Source organism: Siphateles boraxobius, unplaced genomic scaffold (genome assembly GCF_051911475.1).
Source record: "Siphateles boraxobius isolate OS27281-9 unplaced genomic scaffold, OSU_SipBor_1 41, whole genome shotgun sequence".
Taxonomy (NCBI): Eukaryota; Metazoa; Chordata; class Actinopteri; order Cypriniformes; family Leuciscidae; genus Siphateles; species Siphateles boraxobius.
In genome coordinates, this window is record NW_027509042.1 from 9,955,384 (window position 1) to 9,975,147 (window position 19,764).

Below are 19,764 nucleotides of genomic sequence, written 5' to 3' on the forward strand. Positions count from 1 at the left end.
AAGTTCTAGTGTAACCCACTAGCAGTTAGTCAGGGGATGTCAGTTTTACTTTTTGGTATTAAATTAGGCTAATCTATGTTTTTATGTAACTGATTTTAAAAAGCCATGAACAGTCTTAAAGAAAAGAAAAATGATGTCAAACTTGTAAGACTAGTCTTTGCGGTTAAATGCAACTAGCCCCTGTTCCAGACCGGATGTCTGTGTTGCTTGGTGACAAAGAAAACTAGAACGGTTATTGAATCACACACAGTAATGCTTGTTTGATATTGCTTAATTATTGTTTGATCATGTTCAATAGTAGCCAGTGCAGTTTAATGTAATTAACAGATCTTTCACAATTTGGCAACAAAAATGACGAGATGAACGTATTTAGAAACATGTTGTCATTTATTGCTCTAGCAACTAATAAACTGAGCTAAGCCCCGCCTTTGAGTTGACACTCACACACGCACAAGCGATGCACTCTCAGTTCTGTATGGGCTCGTTTCCCCTTACGAGAGGAGGGGAGAATGAGAGGGGTGGGCTTCAGCGACTGTATTATAGCGACCGAAGCATGCTGATTTAAACGTAACTTTCGCGGCCAATGTATATGCGTTAGACTTCCTAAACTTTTGACTGGTCGCCTGCATCAGGTAACACCTCTACCGTAGCTTTTGTTTTCTATTTGCATTGTTTTCAGTGTATTCTGATTCACTGAAGGGGTTCAATTGAGCTCTGAGATTAACTGCGTAGTTGATAGGTTTTCTATCCGGTTTTTGTTTATAGAAGTATCACTTGGCACCCGGCGTCTACTCGGCGTGGGTTTGAACAGCATAAGTGTTCGGCTTCGGCTGCTGAATGTAGGCCAAAGGGCATGAACAAAAGCGCAATAACTGAGTGAGTTTCCTCCTTCTCTTTATTCAGATCATCACGGACAATCTGTGCTCCAGTTCGTGCGTCAGATCCAAGTGCTGTTTATGGGTACAATTATGCATTTACAGAAAGTACAGTAAGGTTAGTTCATTAATGAAAACGCCTGTCTTTCTTACTTTCTTTCTTTCTTTTTTTACCTACCTCGCCTTAACATGCCACCTGACACAATTAAATAAAATTATTGTAAGAGTCAATAACAAATAAGGATGTCTAGGATGAAATTTAGTAGTCGTTTTAAAGTGTAGTTTAAAACATGTGCAAAGCTAACAGGAATGTTATATTTGTATTATATTTGTATTCATGTTGGTTTCATCCATTTTTGATGAAGTATTTTACCATTTTGTACAAATACTTAAATGTTTGAGTTTTTTTTTGAATTATATATATATATATATATATATATATATATATATATATGTGTGTATATATATATATATATATATATATATATAAAGAAATATCAAAAGTCTCACATAAGACATTTCCTTAACATTGTTCCATTTGACATGTTTAAAATGTGCATTTGCATAAACAATGTGATCAAAAATAACGACCTTGACACCATTATGAGGGTCTGAATGTCTTGTCACATGACAACAAAAAAGGCATATATGTTACTGACTTCGATTTGGTGGATGTATATAGAAATAATGCAAAATGTGACTTCTTTCTTTTTTACAATGTCCAAGTTACACCACCCAACATATATTTTAAAATGTAAGCAAAATCATAACTTTCATGTAGATCATTAAATAACAATGCTATGCTACAACATATTAGCTTAATGGATTATTATTTCAAAAGTTATTTAATAGTTATGAATGTCTTGAAAATATATGCTTTATATATGTTCTCCACAGACTCCCTGGAGTACCTTCACTGACCCCCAGGGGTCCATGGGATCATTAAGAAACTATATTGTTCTGTTTGATTTTTATTAACATATAAGGGTCACTGCACAAGAAATGAGAGCAGAGAAGGGAATGTGACTAAGCACCCTGCAGTGTCTCCTGTTTTAGGGACACAATGTTATTTCAGCTATGAAGAGTTGCACAAACAGCATGTACTCACTGCACTCTACATTTAATAAAAATCTTGAGTAGACTTTTTTGTACATTCTACCAACAAATTCTTATTGAGAACATTTGTGCAAACACTCAAGACTTAAAAACAATTCAAATGCTTTTAGATTGGATATACACTGCAGTCAATCTTTTTAACAGTATTTGTTCTAGGGCTGCACAATATATTGTTTTAACACCGATATCGTGATGTGCGCATCCGTGATATTGACATCGCTGGATGTGCGATGTCAAGTATAGAGCGCAACAGTCAGGTTACGGTAGTAAAACTCCATTCATTTTTTCCATAGGGACATTGATTTTTAATGATATCTAAACCTTTAAACCTTTAAATACAGTCCTAGAGTGAGCTACGAGGTTGTTAATCCATGGTATTTGCTTCTGCTGAAGCTATCAGCCCTCTAACTAGCTTGCTTCTGTTACACTCACCCCCTTGAACCTCACTCCCATCCGGGTCACGGCACCAAATGTAACCGGTCCTACTCGACCCACTCTGAGTGAGATTCGAACTGGTGTCTCCGGCATGGGAGGCGGGTGCACTACCAAGGACACTAAAGACCACAGTCTCTATCGTCTGTCGCTAGTCCACCTCTTTAGGCCAGTGAAGTGAGGTTTACACACACAGCTCTTACTAGCTTGCTTACGTGAACTTTAACAATTGAGAAAGAATATGGATCCGTGTATTCGGTCTTAAAGTGACAGCAGCCTAATAGCCTTCAAACAACAAAATGCAAAGAGAAAATCACTTTTGTTGCTGTAACAAAGATTAATTATATTTGATTTATTCAGTGAGATTTTTACTATTAGTTTCTATTAAAGACAATTATTACCAATAAGTACCAAGGTCTTCAAAAGTAATTGATGAAACAGTGACAAATGCGAGTATATTCTCATGCAGCTACATCACACTATTATGGGAATCTAAAAAATTATTTATTTAGATATTGTGTGGTTGATGTCTTTTATGCTGCTTTGGGAAACTTTGAAGGTCATTATTTGAATGCCTTGCTGCCAGTGTAAGAGCTGGAACAACCAGATGGCACTGAACAAATGGCGCTTTTCCACTGCATGGTACGGCTCAGTACGGTTCGGCTGACATTCACATTGTTTATGCACGGTTCGGCTCGCTTCGCTTTTCCACTGCGTGGTACGACTTGGCTCGGCGCGGCACGGCTCGGTTCGCTTTAGCTCGGTTGCTTTTCCACTTCAGTTGGTACCGCTTCAAAGTGGGTGGGATTATGACTGATTGTTATAGTTTATCCGCTCCTTGGCAACCAACAAGAGGAACGTCTGCACTTCTCGTCCACTGACTACGATTCAGACATTTCTTTTTTGGAAGTTTTTGTTCTTAAAGCAAGTCAAACAAGTAGTTTTAAAACAGGTGCTACAGCGGTGGCTGTTACTGGCTATTTAAATCTAGCGGGTTTGATGTCTCGTAAATACAATGACGCTGGTAGTGACGATTCTGTCTGTCTGACCAATCAGTGATCTACAGTGCTTCCACGTCAAATTTTAGTATCGGTACGGTACACTTGGAACCTCAACAGAGGTGGTACCATTTAAAGCGAGCCGAAGCGAGTCGTACCGTACCGTACCATGCAGTGGAAAAGCGCCACAAGTGAGCCGTACCGAGCCGAGCCGTACCGTACCATGCAGTGGCAAAGCGCCAAAGTGAGCCGAACCGAACCGTACCGTACCATGCAGTGGAAAAGCGCCAAAAGACTCATTGCTGTTTTTGACCTTTACATGTTTCAATCACCACTCTGTTCTAAACTTTGTTTGTGCCTCTCTGGCATCAATGTTTTGACAGATGTTTGCTTTTTTGCAGTGACATGGAGATGCAGCATGATCCAGATTTGCAGTTTAAACTGGCTTATCCAGTTTCAGAAAGAGTTGACACTGGCATCAAAATCAGAGTGAGGGGCCAGTGGTCCAGTAAAGTGGAGTTTATCTTAGCTGTTGCTGGCCAGATCATTGGTTTGGGAAATGTATGGAGGTTTCCATATTTATGTTACAAGAATGGAGGAGGTTCGTTTGAGTATAACTGTGAACTCTATTTAAACAATTCAGTTCTGGTTTTTATTCATTTTTTCTTGTGTCTTATGCTAAGAACAGCTGTATTTCTCTTTTTTAGGAGTGTTTTTCATTCCATATTTGGTCTTTCTCTTTGCCTGTGGCATTCCTCTTTTTCTTATGGAGACTGCTCTGGGGCAGTACACCAGCCAAGGTTCTGTCACCTGCTGGAGGAAGATCTGCCCACTATTTGAAGGTGAGTTTTCATTGTTCACTTCTAATGTCAGTGTTAATGTACAATATAATGCATGTTATATGTCAACCATAGTGATGTATGTTTGTTTACTGATAAAATTAGATAGTTGTAGTTAGTAAACACTGCAATAGTGAACAATAATGGTCTGAAATGTGAGAAGTTACTTTTGTAATAATCAGTTTGAAAAACGGTTTATCATGTGATTGTTTAAATGATGATAATAATGAGTCAGGATCCTCTATTAGTTTGACTTGCTTTCAAAATTGGTTTTGCTTTTGGTTTCATGAAGCATTACAGTATCTCATGACTCCATGTTTACCGAAAATGTTGCATGAAGATGAAAACCGCAAGTCAAGTCACCTTTATTTATGTAGCGCTTTTTACAATACAGATTGTTTAAAAGCAGCTTTACAGAGATAACAGGAAAATAATGTTGTAATAATATTGTTAAATATTAAATTAAATGTCCCCAACTAACCGATCCAAAAGCCAATGGCGACAAAGGCGAAGAAAGGTGAAAAAGGAAACAGTGGCAAGGAACCAAAACTTCATCAGGTGACAGAATGGAGAAAAAAGCCTTGGGAGAACCCAGGCTCAGTCAGGGGACCATGTTCTCCTCTAGCCAATGAACGAACAGTGTATGATTATGATTCAGGCACCATTATAGGTCAGAAGTCAGATTGGATCATTAACTTTAACAATATTTATCCAGTTCCATCTGGTTTGGGGTTGGAGTCATCACGCCGGTATGGAGATGAGTTTGTTGAGGTGTTCATGAGGCCTTCATAGGGCTGATGAGGCTGGCACTTCAGGGATGCGTTCCAAAGTTTGGAACCAAAAGTTTGTTCCAAAGTTTTGGTGCTAAATAGGAAAAGGATATACCGCCAACTGTCGATTTTGATATTCTAGGATTTATCAACTGGCCAGAATTTTGAGATCGCATTAGACGTGAAGGACTATAATGTGTTAAGAGCTCGCTCAAGTACTGGGGAGCTAAACCATTTAGTTATTTGTAAGTAATCAGCAATATTTAAAAATGTATACGATGTTTAATAGGTAGCCAATGTAGTGTTGACAGAACAGGGCTAATATGGTCATACTTCCTGGTTCTAGTAAGAAATCTAGCGGCTGCATTTTGGACCAGCTGTAGTTTATTTATTAAGCGTGCAGGGCAACCACCCAGTAGAGCATTACAATAATCTAGCCTTGATGTCATGAAAGCATTAACTAATTGTTCTGAATTTTTAATTGAGAGCATATGACGTAATTTAGATATATTTTTAAGATGGAAAAATGCGGTTTTTCAGAATTAAGTAGTAGGAAATTACTAGTCATCCAGTTTTTTATATCAGCTATGCATTCCTTTAATTGGTAAGTTTCGTCTGGGCGTGAAGAAATATTGAGCTGAGTATCATCAGCATAGCAGTATGTGTGTATATATATATATATATATATATATATATATATATGAGATTATTAAATATAATAAAAAATAATTATGTGTAAGGTTGCAAAAATTAAGGCACCCATTTGGTGAGAGATTTTCACATATACATAATGCAATAATAATTCTCAAAAATGGATTACGGATACCTATCCAAAGTTAAGCTTCACTAATACAACAAATACATGCTTTTTCTGTTCATCTGTATGAGATCCACACCTGCCTTTCACCTCTCAATCACATTCCCATAAAAGTCACCCAATAATAATATAACAGTTTCATAATTTCATGTCCAACAATAGTCAAACTCCAAAGCCCTAAATTACTCATACTATATTTCATTCTATAATCTATGTAAATTCATAATAATTCATCATAAATAATCAATACAAATGCATTATTAAATAATCAATTTAACCTCTGTAATAGTATGTGATATACATTTTTAAGATGGAAAAATGCGGTTTTACAGATACTAGACACGTGACTTTCAAATGAAAGATTGGTATCAAATAGCACACCCTGGTTCCTAACAAATGACTAGGACTTGACAGAGCAGCCATCAAGTGTTAGACAGTATTCTAGGTTATTACGTGAGGAAGTTTTTTGTCCAATAATTACAATCTCTGTTTTTTTTCAGAATTAAGTAGTAGGAAATTACTAGTCATCCAGTTTTTTATATCAGCTATGCATTCCGTTAATTGGTAAGTTTCGTCTGGGCGTGAAGAAATATTGAGCTGAGTATCATCAGCATAACAGTAAAAAGTAATGCCATGCTTCCTAATGATATTTCCTAGGGGTAGCATGTACAGAGTGAACTGCAACGGTCCTAGTACTGAGCCTTGTGGTACACCATACTGAACTTTTGACTGATAAGACATCTCTTCATTTACTGTTACAAACTGATAACGGTCAGATAAGTATGATTTAAACCATGCTAGTGCAATTCCACTAATGCCAACATAATTTTCGAGTCTATTTAAAAAATGTTGTGGTCGATAGTGTCAAATGCAGCACTAATGGCTCGTTTCCACTGAGCGGTACGGTACGGTACAGTTCGGTACGGTACGCAATTATTTGCGTTTCCACTGTCAAAAGTTGTGAATGGTACCAAAAAGCCGAACCGTACCGTACCACTTTTTGGGTACCCTTCCGTTGGGGTACCTAGCACAGTGGAACGGTACTAAAGGGTGGAGCTAGACTCACTGCAGAACGCTGATTGGTTGACAGAGTATCGTCACTTGCGCGAGCTACAAGGGGAATGACAACAAAAGCAGCGCCATTTTTTTAATATACAGTTGGAATATAATAGTATGGTTATTCTTTCACGAAATGTAGTTTTAAGAGTTTTTCAGACGAGAATGTAGTTGTTTAAAGCTCAAATCTGTGGTTTATTTATAATGTTTTATGATAATTTGATCCATTCCAGGCGATCACCGGGCGCTCGGCGCTCATGTTCCCCGCCTGGAACAGCCTTTCCTCGGCTAGTCGTTCTGACGTTTGCCGCTGACTCTGTAGTGGTAATTCGTCTTGTGTAAATTTAACGGGTGATCTTTGGTCTCGTGAATCGATAATTCGTTCCCTGGCCAATCGTTTTGGCTGAGGGTTAAGTGAAGTTTCATATATTTAGGCTATTTAACTTTTCCGTTGTAACGTTAATGTTAGACCAGCGCTGAATTTGTATATTTGTCTGAATTTTTTGCTTTATCTCTTATTGTATAGCTTCTTGTAACGTTACCTTTTACTTATACTTTTATAATGGCTATTATTGCTAAAACTGAAATTTAACTGGGTTGAGTTTTGTCATTTTTTATTTTATTACAAGATTATCACTGTAATGTTGTTTATTGCAACATTTGTACAAATGCAAATATTGCCAGGAATATGTTTAATATTTTTAAAATTTAAACGAAAAGATGCAGGGTTGTGTTTTATATTTCGTTTTGTTATAAATAGGCTAACGTTAAACATGCAGTAAATAATATAATCAGGTCTATACATTGCCTGAACCACATTTGTGTGCCTATAATGTTTAAAATGTATTTAAATGAAAACGAAAAGGGACAGAGTGGTGTTTTATAATATATTTCGTTTTATTGTTGCCTAAAATGTACATGCAGAGCGAGCTGAGTGACGCTTTCAAGAACGCGCTGTTCCATTTGGAGAATTACCGGACTCGCGTCCTCGGGAGTCATTCTGCTGAGAACTTTGCGTACTTGTTATTGAGAAATGCCTAATGTCGGCGCTTGTCTTCTTGTGACAAACATGCCGAGAAGCAAGGACAAGATCTGCTGTATGCCATCCATTAGTGTTTACTTTGTCGCTTTCTTCTTCGCGCGAAAATGACGTTGATCGCTTCTTTCCTGCAAACACCACGCCTATCAAGTAGGGTACTGTTGGCGGTGGAAACGCTAGCCGGATCATGGTTTACTGACCCGACCCGAACCGTACTGTACCGTACCGTACTGCTCAGTGGAAACGAGCCATAAGATCGAGTAACACTAAATAGAGAGATACAACCACGATCGGATGATAAGAGCAAATCATTTGTGACTCTAATGAGAGCTGTCTCAGTACTATGATACGGTCTGAATCTTAATTGAAAATCCTCGCAGATACCATTTCTTTCTAAAAAAAAACATAGTTGTGAAGATACTGCCTTTTCTAGTATCTTCGACAGGAAAGGTAGATTCGAGATCGGCCTGTAATTGACTAATTCTGTAGGATCAAGTTGCAGTTTTTTAACAAGGTTTAATCATAGCCAGCTTAAATTTTTTTGGTACGTATCCTATTAACAAAGATGAATTAATGATGATCTATGACCTCTGGAAGCATGTCTTTCAGTAGTTTAGTCGGTATTAAGGGTGTCACGATTTCTATTTTACATCGAAATCGATCGAAATTAATTCACAATCTCAAAATTGGGCCCCCATGTCGCGCCCGTGATGGAAAGTGCGGATCGTTTTACTGACTCTATTGTTCAGTCTCGTTCATCAAAATTAACTAATCTTTTTTTCTAGTCATTTCAGGGGCTTTAAATGTTATACTTTTAACAGGCAAATTCCCCGAAGACATCCACCTACGCAATCTTGATCATATTCTGAATTAAGAAATCATTATAATGCAGTCAAAAATAATTTACAGGGAACATTAATAATTACTTGACCTCGAGTCTTTTGTTCATTTGTCGCATGACCAAGGCAATGAACGGATCGTTGAACGACTCATCACGGCGCGGAGAAAAATACACACGTGTTGAAAGGCTCATTCCTCTGACTTAAATTCTATGCCCGGCCCGAACTTTCCCGTCACTATCCTCGGGCCGGGCTCTTGATCTATAGACGTGCACTCCCAACGCAGTAGAGTGCGGCGCGGGACTAGATTTGATGGCCGAGTGCGAGCGCGGGCGGTAATGCACTCACTCTGTGTGTGCGGGAGAATAAAACGATTCGCAGACTCCCGCAAACTAGAAATATATATGAATAAAACATAAAAACTAATACATTTGTATTTATCTGTTGCAGAAAAGCAACAAGAACAACTAAAACAAAATAGAAACGATTTACAGGCCAGAGATTCTATTTATAACATGTTTGCAGCGTTGAGCGATTTAGCCAATCACAGACATATGTGTTGATTTCTTGAACGCAATGGCCAATCAGAAGCATTTAAGATAGACTCACCTCACCGCTCAAAACAGACTTTTTGTTCAGTGCTGAATTCTGTAAGCTGGCAAATCCTCTAATTATAACAAACAAAGTGTAGGCTATATATTATGAAAGATTCATTTTGCAGTCACCTTCATTGATAATAACAGAGATGTGTGAGATTGCGATTAACTGATGTCAGATTTTTAGGAGCAACAGCAACCTGTGCTTAAAAAAAAAAAGGTAAAAATCGAGAATCGAATCGAACCGTGACCTTAGAATCGAAAATGTAATCGAATCGAGTATTTGGAGAATCGTGACACCCCTAGTCGGTATAGGGTCTAACATACATGTTGTCGATTTAGATGATTTATCGAGTTTATAAAATTCACCCTCTACAATAGCAATGAATGAATCGAATTTTTCGTCAGGAAAACAATGCACTGTCTGATGGGATACTGTAGTAGACGGTTGCATAGTTATAATTTTCTCCCTGATATTATCAATCTTGTAAGTAAAAAAGTTCATAGTCATTACTGCTGTGCTTCTTGGAAACGTCTGGGCTTGAAGCTTTATTTTTCGTTAGTTTAGCCACTGTTTCAAATAAATACCTAGGGTTTTGTTTATTTGCTTCTCATAGGGTTGAAAAATAAGCAGATCTAGCAGTTTTTAAGGCCTCTCTGTATGCAATCGTGCTCTCTTTCCATGAAATGCGAAATACCTCTAGTTTTGTTTTCTTCCAGTTGTTCTTCCACACACGTTACTTAACTTGTTGATTTTCCCAATTTATTGCAGTTTTTAAAAGCTGCTGATATTTCTAAATATTTCTTTATTAAATATAATAAACATAATTATGTGTAAGGTTGCAAAAATTAAGGCACCCATTTGGTGAGAGATTTTCACATATACATAATGCAATAATAATTCTCAAAAATGGATTACGGATACTTATCCAAAGTTAAGCTTCACTAATACAACAAATACATGCTTTTTCTGTTCATCTGTATGAGATCCACACCTGCCTTTCACCTCTCAATCACATTCCCATAAAAGTCACCCAATAATAATATAACAGTTTCATAATTTCATGTCCAACAATAGTCAAACTCCAAAGCCCTAAATTACTCATACTATATTTCATTCTATAATCTATGTAAATTCATAATAATTCATCATAAATAATCAATACAAATGCATTACTAAATAATCAATTTAACCTCTGTAATAGTATGTGATATACATATGGATCTCTCCAGCACATTCAAAGCAAACCGGGTATTGAATTTAAAGGCTGTCAACATAAGAAACATCTGAAAGGGGGTAATTGTTGTGGTTTGCTTTTCTTTAGGTCTGGGTTATGGGAGTCAGGTGGTCATCTTCTATTCCAGTGCCTACTACATCATCATTTTGGCCTGGGCTTTCTTCTATCTCTTCTCTTCTTTTAGTAGTGAACTACCATGGGCTAGCTGCAAGAACTGGTGGAATTCAGGTATGTTATAATACTAGTTACTGTTAATTTATTTATTTATTTTTGTTGTTGTTTAATAGATCATGTCTTTTCCTTTACCCTTACAGAGAACTGTGTTGAGTTTGATCGAATGGGAGGGATGAGAAACCTGAGCTTAATGGAGAATGCATCATCACCTGTTAAAGAATTTTGGGAGTGAGTTTATAACCAAAAGTTTAAACTACAGTAGAGGCCAAACGTGATGTCCGGCCTAGGAAAATTGACATCTTCACCCTTTACTCAAATATTAAAAATGAATTAAAGCTTTTGTAAGCATATTGCTTGCATATTGTTAAGCACATGCAAAAACAAAAGAGGACAAATGAAAAATTAATAACTGATTAGGTTGTACTCCATGTATGCTCTTTCCTGTGAGCTTTTTGTTTTTCTATGCATTTTTTTTTTGCATAGTAAAATAAAACCTGTAGCTGTTGCTTGCTTTTTTCCCCTCAAATAATTTTGTCAGATAAATACCTTTACCAAGTTTAGTGTTTTGTTATTTCCTCATATTTAAAATATTTAAACAATTTAAAATATTTTCCTAATTTTGATGGTTTTATCAAACTTGTAGTTTTTAAACAAATATCCCCTCCGGACATCAATTTTGACCACTACTGTATATATTATTATTTTAACATATTACATAAAAAGATGAAGCCTCGTACGTTGTCATTTTTATCAGGTTTGAATATTTGGCTTGTATTTTTGAATGCAATGGTAATGGAAAACCTGAAAGAAAAAAAAAACTAATAATAATTTAATTAAATAAAATCTTCAAAAGTCCTGAAAGTTTTTTTTTATAGTTAATGTAAAATGTTGTAATTATATGCAAAATGTGCTGCTTCAGGGGGGCATATTCCAATCTCAGTTATAATCATTTAAAGTATAACTATAATCATTTAAATAACTTAAATGTATACTAACACTTAATGCAAGCACAATTTTCAAGTGAAACTTTTGTGTAGATACGTGAATTTAGAAATAAAAAAATAGTTAAATTAGAATTACAAAAAGTGTTTCTTGTAGGAGGCGAGTATTGAATATAACTGGAAGTGTGAATGAGCTGGGCAGTGTGAGGTGGGAGCTGGCTTTGTGTCTCCTGTTGGCCTGGATCATCTGCTACTTCTGTGTGTGGAAGGGAGTGAAGTCCACAGGCAAGGTAAGAGCTAATTGAAAAAATTACCATTATTTTATTTTTATATATATATATATATATATATATATATATATATATATATATATATATATATATATATATATGGCTCAGTGGAAAGGTAAATCTGATACAGATTACATCTGTCTGCATGTTTCCTCAGTCTGTTCGTCATGAATATTAACTTAGTCCAGTTGATACTGTTTATATAAATTCAAATTAGGGTATGCTGGATCTCAAAATTGGAGTGCCCTTGTTCTTTATCTTTTAGGTTGTGTATTTTACTGCTACATTTCCATATGCTATGCTACTGGTGCTTCTGATTCGAGGTCTTACGTTGCCTGGAGCCATTGATGGCATCTCCTTCTACCTCTACCCAAATCCAACACGCCTTGCAGACCCACAGGTATACAAATCCGGTGACTTATGAGTGTTAGGAGTAGTAGATGAAGTATTTTTTTTTCTGTTTGAAAAGATATTTGTAACTGAAGAGTTAAAATTACTTTGGTTGGTGCTTTTGTTTTAAAATGATGTACACTCACATGACCATCAGGCCAGGAAAGTTTTATTCTACCTAAAAGTTCAACTTTCATGATGGGCGCAATGTTGAGAATGAGATCACACTTTCTTATTCCACAGCTTTATTATTTGGACCTTTTCAGTCGAAAGAAATTAATAATGCTGAATATTGTATTTCTATGTTAGCATCTGGAAAAGCCTAAAAGTCCTGGTTTTATGTTATGATGCATGCAAGTCTGATAGTCAGTGTCAATATAAGTTACAAGAACATTGTTTTATCACCCAGGGACAAATAAAATTCTTAGACCTCCTTATATAGGACATTGTTTATTATTTTTTGCTTAATCACAGTCTGTACAGACGAATGCCAAAACAAATGATTAAGCTTTTAAAAAACAATCGCTAAATAATCAGACACCAAAGCATTAAAAAACGTAACTTGGCTATTTCTCAGTGGAACCGCATCTGACCCTTCATGTGTCTTGTATTGCTAAATACCCAATCAGTTGTTCCGTAGTTGTGAACTTGCTCTCTTATGCCTTTAGGTGTGGATGGATGCCGGAACACAAATATTTTACTCCTACGCTCTTTGCATTGGGTGCCTTACAGCTTTGGGAAGCTACAATAAGTACAACAACAACTGCTACAAGTGAGAGAACTTGTGTCATGAGAAACCACAATAAAGTAAATTTAGATACAGATATATTTTTAGAGTTATATATATAAATTGGGTAAGAACAGCCAATGACTGCATACTAGACAGATTGCTGGGATGGGTTTTAAGTGCTTGCTTTGTTTCTGCTTGTAGAGACTGTGTGTATCTGTGCCTGCTGAACAGTGGAACCAGCTTTGTGGCTGGCTTTGCCATCTTTTCTGTTTTAGGCTTCATGGCCTTGGAACAGGGGGTTGATATCTCAATGGTGGCAGAGTCAGGTAACTTAAATAACAGCGGCTTCTTTATGTCAGTTTTCCTGACACTTTCAAATTTATTTTTTCTATACATTTCCCACACATTAATTCACATTTCACTTCTTTTGCCAGGCCCTGGTTTGGCTTTCATTGCATATCCACGAGCTGTAGCAATGATGCCTATGCCTCAGCTGTGGTCCATATGTTTCTTCCTCATGATTATTCTGCTGGGCCTTGACAGTGAGGTAACAGCACATTGTCTCTCAAGTACATGATGTGTTTGACTATGAAAATTGCATTTAGTTTTGACTGCACTGACACTATAGGATGAAGCTGAATAATGATATTATGGTCTTTTGTAGAGCTGCTTTACAGAAGAATTTGACTTTTTTCATAATGAATGAACTGTTACTTTCCTGTTCATTACTGTGAAGCTGCTTTGAAACAATTTCTATTGTATAAAGCTCTATACATTTCTATTGTATAAAGCTCTATAAAAATAAAAGTGACTTGACGGGACTTTTGATAAAGCTATTTGACATAAAGTAGCCGATGTTTCATACATTGTGTGTAAATGTGTAAATGATGATACATATTCTTAATATTCTCATCAAGAGTTTTGTGCATGTGATATACTCACAGGAAATGTGTTATGCAAGTTCTTCAGGACAGGACTGCATTAAAAACTAAATACTGTCATTACACCTCATTCTCTTTTTCAGTTTGTGGGTTTGGAGGCTCTCATGACAGCCATAACAGACATGAACCCCACTTTCTTCCTCCAAGGACACCGTCGTAAACTCTTCCTCCTCACCATCTGTGTGAGCTGCTTCCTCATTGGCCTCCTGATGGTAACAGAGGTGAATATGTTCATAATTTAGTCATTACACTGGGATTATTTTGGTTTTTTGATATTTGTTCTTTCCTGATTCATGCTGTCTAAATCAGACCACGTAATAATCAATGAGAAAATCTGAGATTTGAGTGCTAATTATGTTTTGTTATGTTTTTTTGCATTGGCTCAATAGGGTGGTCTGTATATCTTCCAGTTATTTGATTACTATTCCTGCAGTGGAATGACCCTCCTTCTATTTGCTATTGCACAATCAATATGTATTGGCTGGTTTTATGGTGAGTAATAATACTAAATCGCCTCTTTAAAATGCAGAAAGTACTGATATACAGTATGCCTGATTATAATTCTCTTCTCCACTTTTTGATCATCATTTGATGAATTACTGCAGCAACAATCAATAGAAAATTTGCACAAATGTATTTTTTCTAAACCACACAATCTAATTTAATACAGAGGGCCCTATGAAATCCTTTTTATTTTTTCTCAAATTCAGTTTTATTTTTTTATTTTTTTAAATCCACTTTTTCCGATTAAACTTCTCTGGACTCCGTTTTAAAGATTGAAATTAAATTTAAGTTATTAAAAGCATGTCTAATTAATTGAAATCATGAAACTAACTACTTTATTTATTTAGTTTACAATGATAAGGCCCTGTGAAATGGGGTTTATTTTAGAAAATCTGTTTATTTAAATTTTTCTGAATTTAATTTAGAACAAAATTGTCTAAATATGATTGTAAAGGTATAAAACATTAACAGTTTCCACACCATTTATTTACACAGAGACACGCACAACATAAGGACTTTTTGCACTTTAATTTTCACAAACAACAGTCCATATCGTTATTTAAATGTTTACAGCCCTACTTTTTAGTCATTCATGTTATACAGTAAATTCCATTTTTATGTCTGGATTAAGTGATTCAATCCGTGTTTTTTGCTTTGCGGAATCATAAGGTCCAAAATAAACTTGATTTACATATAAAGGAAGAATATTTGAGAATAGCTTAATTTAAATGTGTATGGTGCTTGATTAAACCGAATTGAAGGTTGTGTTGCCATAACACTTTGTCAAAGTTAGAACAACCCTTGTGATATGCTGAACTACTATCTTACTATACAATTATACTATTCAGGGACAACTCTATCAGAGCGACTGGTGCGTTAAATGCCTTCATCAAGGACAATAGTGGGGCTAGAATAACCAGCAGCTTTTTTGTTTTTAGCCCAGATTTTCAAGCAAAGCCACCACCATAATGCTGCACTGTTTGTAGTAAAGGTTGATCATGTCATGAATCATTAACAATAAGAACTGAGCACAAAACTGGTAGGTAGTCTTTTAATATGTATAGGTAATTTACCTTAGCTGTATCCCAAATCGCATACTCACCTTACTATATTTGGCAAAAACAGTATGTGACAAAGTATTCTGTATTCACAGTCCGTATAAAAGAGTAGACAAAAAGTACCCATATGACCTATTACTTCCGGTGAAATTCTGAAGTGTGCATATGACGGACACTTCTACTATCCCATGAGGCCACAGGAAAAGATTTGTGACTGTCACTGGTAGGTCCCATGGCAATGGCAACAAGAATGTAGTAAGTCCGGATTAGATTCATACTACACACATTCATACTATAGAAAATACTTTTTAGCGGCCGCAAAGTAATTACTTATTCAAAACAAGTATTACTGAAAGTTTTGGATGCAGCTGTAGTCATTTCTTTCTTATTGTTTTGTGTGTAATCTCCTCTAAGACTTGTGGTTTGTCTCTGGTTTTTCAGGTGCTGATCGTCTATATGAAAACATTGTAGACATGATCGGTTATCGTCCTTTAACGCTAATGAAATACTGTTGGAAGTATGTCACCCCTGTTGTGTGTATAGTAAGTGCACGTTTTACTCTGATTCAAGGTGGTATGTGCATATTAGGAAATAAATTGCAGTGTTATTCTAGTTCTTCACTATTATTAATTCAATTCAAGTTTATTTGTATAGCACTTTCCATTTTTATTGCAGCTTCAATGAAAATACAGTTTCAGTGTTAAAATCAGTATTCTGTTATTCAAAAATATCAAAGGTCTTTATTATGTCTTCAGCATTGATTCAATTAATGTCTTTGCTTCTTTAGGGTACATTTATCTTCTCTTTGGTCAAATTCACTCCTTTAAAGTTTAATAACACATTTGAATACCCCTGGTGGGGCTATGCTGTTGGTTGGTGGTTCACTCTCTCTTCAACATTGTTGGTTCCTTTATGGATGATCTTTGTTATTCTTATCACTCCTGGTACACTGAAACAGGTAATTCCATGCATGATTTAACACTAAATTACATTTAAATGTACAAATAAGCAATGTTTAAAGCACTTTTTTAATCTTTTGCTACTATATGCTTTGCCTTTTTTTAGAGACTGCGTGTCCTTTGCACTCCAGCAAGTGATCTACCTTTGACATCAGAAAGACAAAAAGAAACCCTGTGACCGCAACACAAAGTACAACATGTCCCATGACTGATAGAGAAACATTGGGAGGGGGGAAACATCCTTGGGCTGTATTTTGGACAACTTTCGATACCAATAATGCCTTTAAAGATCTCATGAGATTTCAAGAAGGCAACACAAACTGTACATGTCTGTGTTTATTAAGTTATTGAACATTACCATCTACGTTTCTCAGTTGCAACCATCTAAACGTCGATTGCTTTAAACTGGAAATGGAAAATATACGCATAACTTCCACGTACAGCTGTATCTGAGGGAAACTCAATTTGACGACATCTTTAAGTGTGATAGCGCCACCAGCGTTGCTGTATCATAAACAGTCAGAGGATATCAGTTCTTCTGAAGAAGATAGTGGAAGAAAAAATAATTTATTATCATAAGGGCTAGCCCCATTGTGGATAGACCAATGTTCAGTACAGTTGGTATATGATGATAAATTATTGGACAATGTGTTATTTTGAGTTAGAGAAACGGTTTGTAATGGTTTAACCAGTGCAGCTGACTATGACAGACTTTGTGCATTGTAAAAGGAGTCATATCAATCAAATGTCACAATGTAATAGTATTTTAGAATAGTAAAATTTCTTTTGGGTCAATCATACAGCCCTTTGCTATTTTGTGCCTATAGGCAAGCCCTTGTGTTTAAGAAAGTATTAAGAAAGTAAATTATGTTGTGAGTTACTATAGTACAAATGTTGCAACATTCACTCGCATTTTCTCAAGAAAATAGAATGATATTTTGCTACTTAAATCTGCTTAGATGTTCAGTCTGTCTATATTGTTAGTGAAATGCATAATATAAGGGATATCTATAGATCATTCATTTTTATAACTGATGCACTAGAAAGGCCAGTGGTTAATAATGTTTTAATAAATGCTTTGCTCAAATCAGAAGTCAAATGACTGAAAATGTTTGCTGGTTGAAATGGGTTGGTGACCTAAGCTTGTTTTTGCTTAAAGTATTGTTTTGAATCACTCAAGCAAATATTAGACAACTAGGTGAAAGGGGAAAGCAGGAATTCTAGGATTAAATGGTTTCGAGAATAACGTTAGACATGCATTGCTGTCAGGCATGACAGACTGTTAGTTATATACTGTACTAATGTTTTACTTTGTCAATGTGACTTTTATTCATGTAATTAATTAATTACTTTAGTATGTAGTTTATAATATGACAATCCTACATTTTGAACTGCAATTTCATTTGCACAGTAACCATTTGAGATTAAAGTATTTTGAAGCTTGGGGGGGGGGGGGGGATCATTATATAATCTAAGTTTATATAATGAGAGTGGTAACAAGTTGCATTTGTAAAGTTAGTTTAAAACTGTTTATCATTCTCAGGAATGATGAGTCGGTGATGGTGCCCTTTAGTGTACAACTGGGTTAAAGGCTAAAGGCCTCTATTTGCAAATGCAAATACACCAAAAAGGCCACCCACACTGCTGAGGATGAAAAAGCAGAATATTTGCACTACAAAAAAAAAAAAGTGTTCCAGGGAATAGAGTGGAATGCTTTTCCTATGGATTTGTAAAGTGGACCAGTTACAATGTACATTAATTTGTGAATTTTGCCTGTACTCATTGTGTTACTCTTGCACATTTTGGGTTCTAAAAATATAGGAGTAATGAAATGACCAAATAATTAAATAAACAATATTTCTATACTATTTGCTGGTGGTTGTTTTGAAATAAGTAGTATTTACTTATATTATAGGCTACTTTAAATATTTTATTTTAAAGTATAAGCAACATTTTTGCCATTGAATTATTGACCCTGCATATTTTACACTATATCACTATAGTCTCCAGCTGTGGTGTAAAGTATTTGAGTAAATGTATCTTAACCTCTTTTTTGTCTACATTGTACTTTGAGTTGGCCTATTGTGTATTAGCAACTTTTAGTCTACTTGACTCTATTTCTCTAGTATATTGTTGGTGGTTGAGGAGATTCCCCATTCCATGTAAAGCGCTTTGAGTACCCAGAAAAGCGCTATATAAATGTAACGTATTATTATTATTGATTATTTCCCCCATATCTTTCTATGGCATAAACAGTAAGAGTAGTATGTTAGTGTGACGTTCCGAATTCGGTTAATTACATTTTTCTGCAGCAGTTTATTTCTGCTACAAAAGAGGCGATATCGCCATCTACAGGGCATTGTAGGTACTGTGCGTTTTACCCTTACTCAGCTAAACTTGTCAACATGGCTACTATTACGAGATTTTGAGTGCATTAGCAGGTAGCTGCTGGTGTTTCATTTGACATGACTGCAGCCGGTGATTAGGCCGAAACCAGTATATCCAGTGCAAATAGGCTTTGACTGTTTAATTTTACTCAACACAAGCTATTTGTGTCTTAGAACGGAAAATTTTTACACAGGCCACAAGAGTAGAAAAAATTACATTTCAAAATGAATGATGAACTATTCACCTTTTATTGAATATTACTGGAGTAACAATTTGTCTAAAAGGAAATGGTACAAGAGTTTTGTTTTGATTAAAATATATAGTAAAAGGCTGCTAAAGGGGAACTTTTACACAAAATGTGGGGTAAAAGTTCCCCCAATCTTATCATACTTAAGAAAGCCATACTTAAATAAATGTAGAGATACCTTACATGACTCAATTACAAGTCAACAGTTCCAGAGTATCTCACTGCACTGTTCTTCAACGCTTAAAAGGCATGCCAATGAAAAACAAGAAACAGTTGATTTGTGAGTTTATCACGTTTATTTTCTAAAATCAAAATAAAACTGAACACCTCAATATTCCAATAAATCAAGGTCGACACAGCAGCCTCTTAAACGTCTACAAATAGGCCTGCCTAAATAAAGATTTTGGAGTATTAAGAGTTTTTAATGTTCTTAAAAAAAGTTTCTTATCCTCAACAAGGCGGATAAAAAATACAGTGAAAACAGTAATAATATTAAAAAGTACTTTTTTCTATTTTAACGCAGTTTC

General features: G+C 35.7%; 1 protein-coding gene across 4 annotated transcripts; it reads left to right on the top strand.

Moving 5' to 3' along the window:
• Positions 1-424: 424 nt before the first annotated feature.
• On the top strand, positions 425-18,470 carry slc6a22.1 (solute carrier family 6 member 22, tandem duplicate 1). 4 transcript variants are annotated; one of them, XM_077198205.1, is made up of 16 exons: positions 425-632; positions 904-993; positions 3,823-4,022; positions 4,129-4,263; positions 10,703-10,843; positions 10,930-11,017; positions 11,888-12,020; positions 12,286-12,420; positions 13,079-13,182; positions 13,342-13,466; positions 13,575-13,687; positions 14,165-14,302; positions 14,471-14,573; positions 16,085-16,185; positions 16,431-16,601; positions 16,709-18,470. In XM_077198205.1, exons 3-16 carry the CDS (start codon positions 3,827-3,829, stop codon positions 16,778-16,780), a joined length of 1,755 nt encoding a protein of 584 aa, XP_077054320.1. In that variant the 5' UTR covers positions 425-632; positions 904-993; positions 3,823-3,826; the 3' UTR covers positions 16,781-18,470. The 4 variants fall into 4 exon arrangements, with proteins under 4 accessions (XP_077054320.1, XP_077054321.1, XP_077054319.1 ...); XM_077198206.1 differs by having other exon boundaries at positions 447-632; positions 766-993; XM_077198204.1 differs by lacking the exon at positions 904-993 and adding an exon at positions 766-876 and having other exon boundaries at positions 487-632.
• Positions 18,471-19,764: the final 1,294 nt, after the last annotated feature.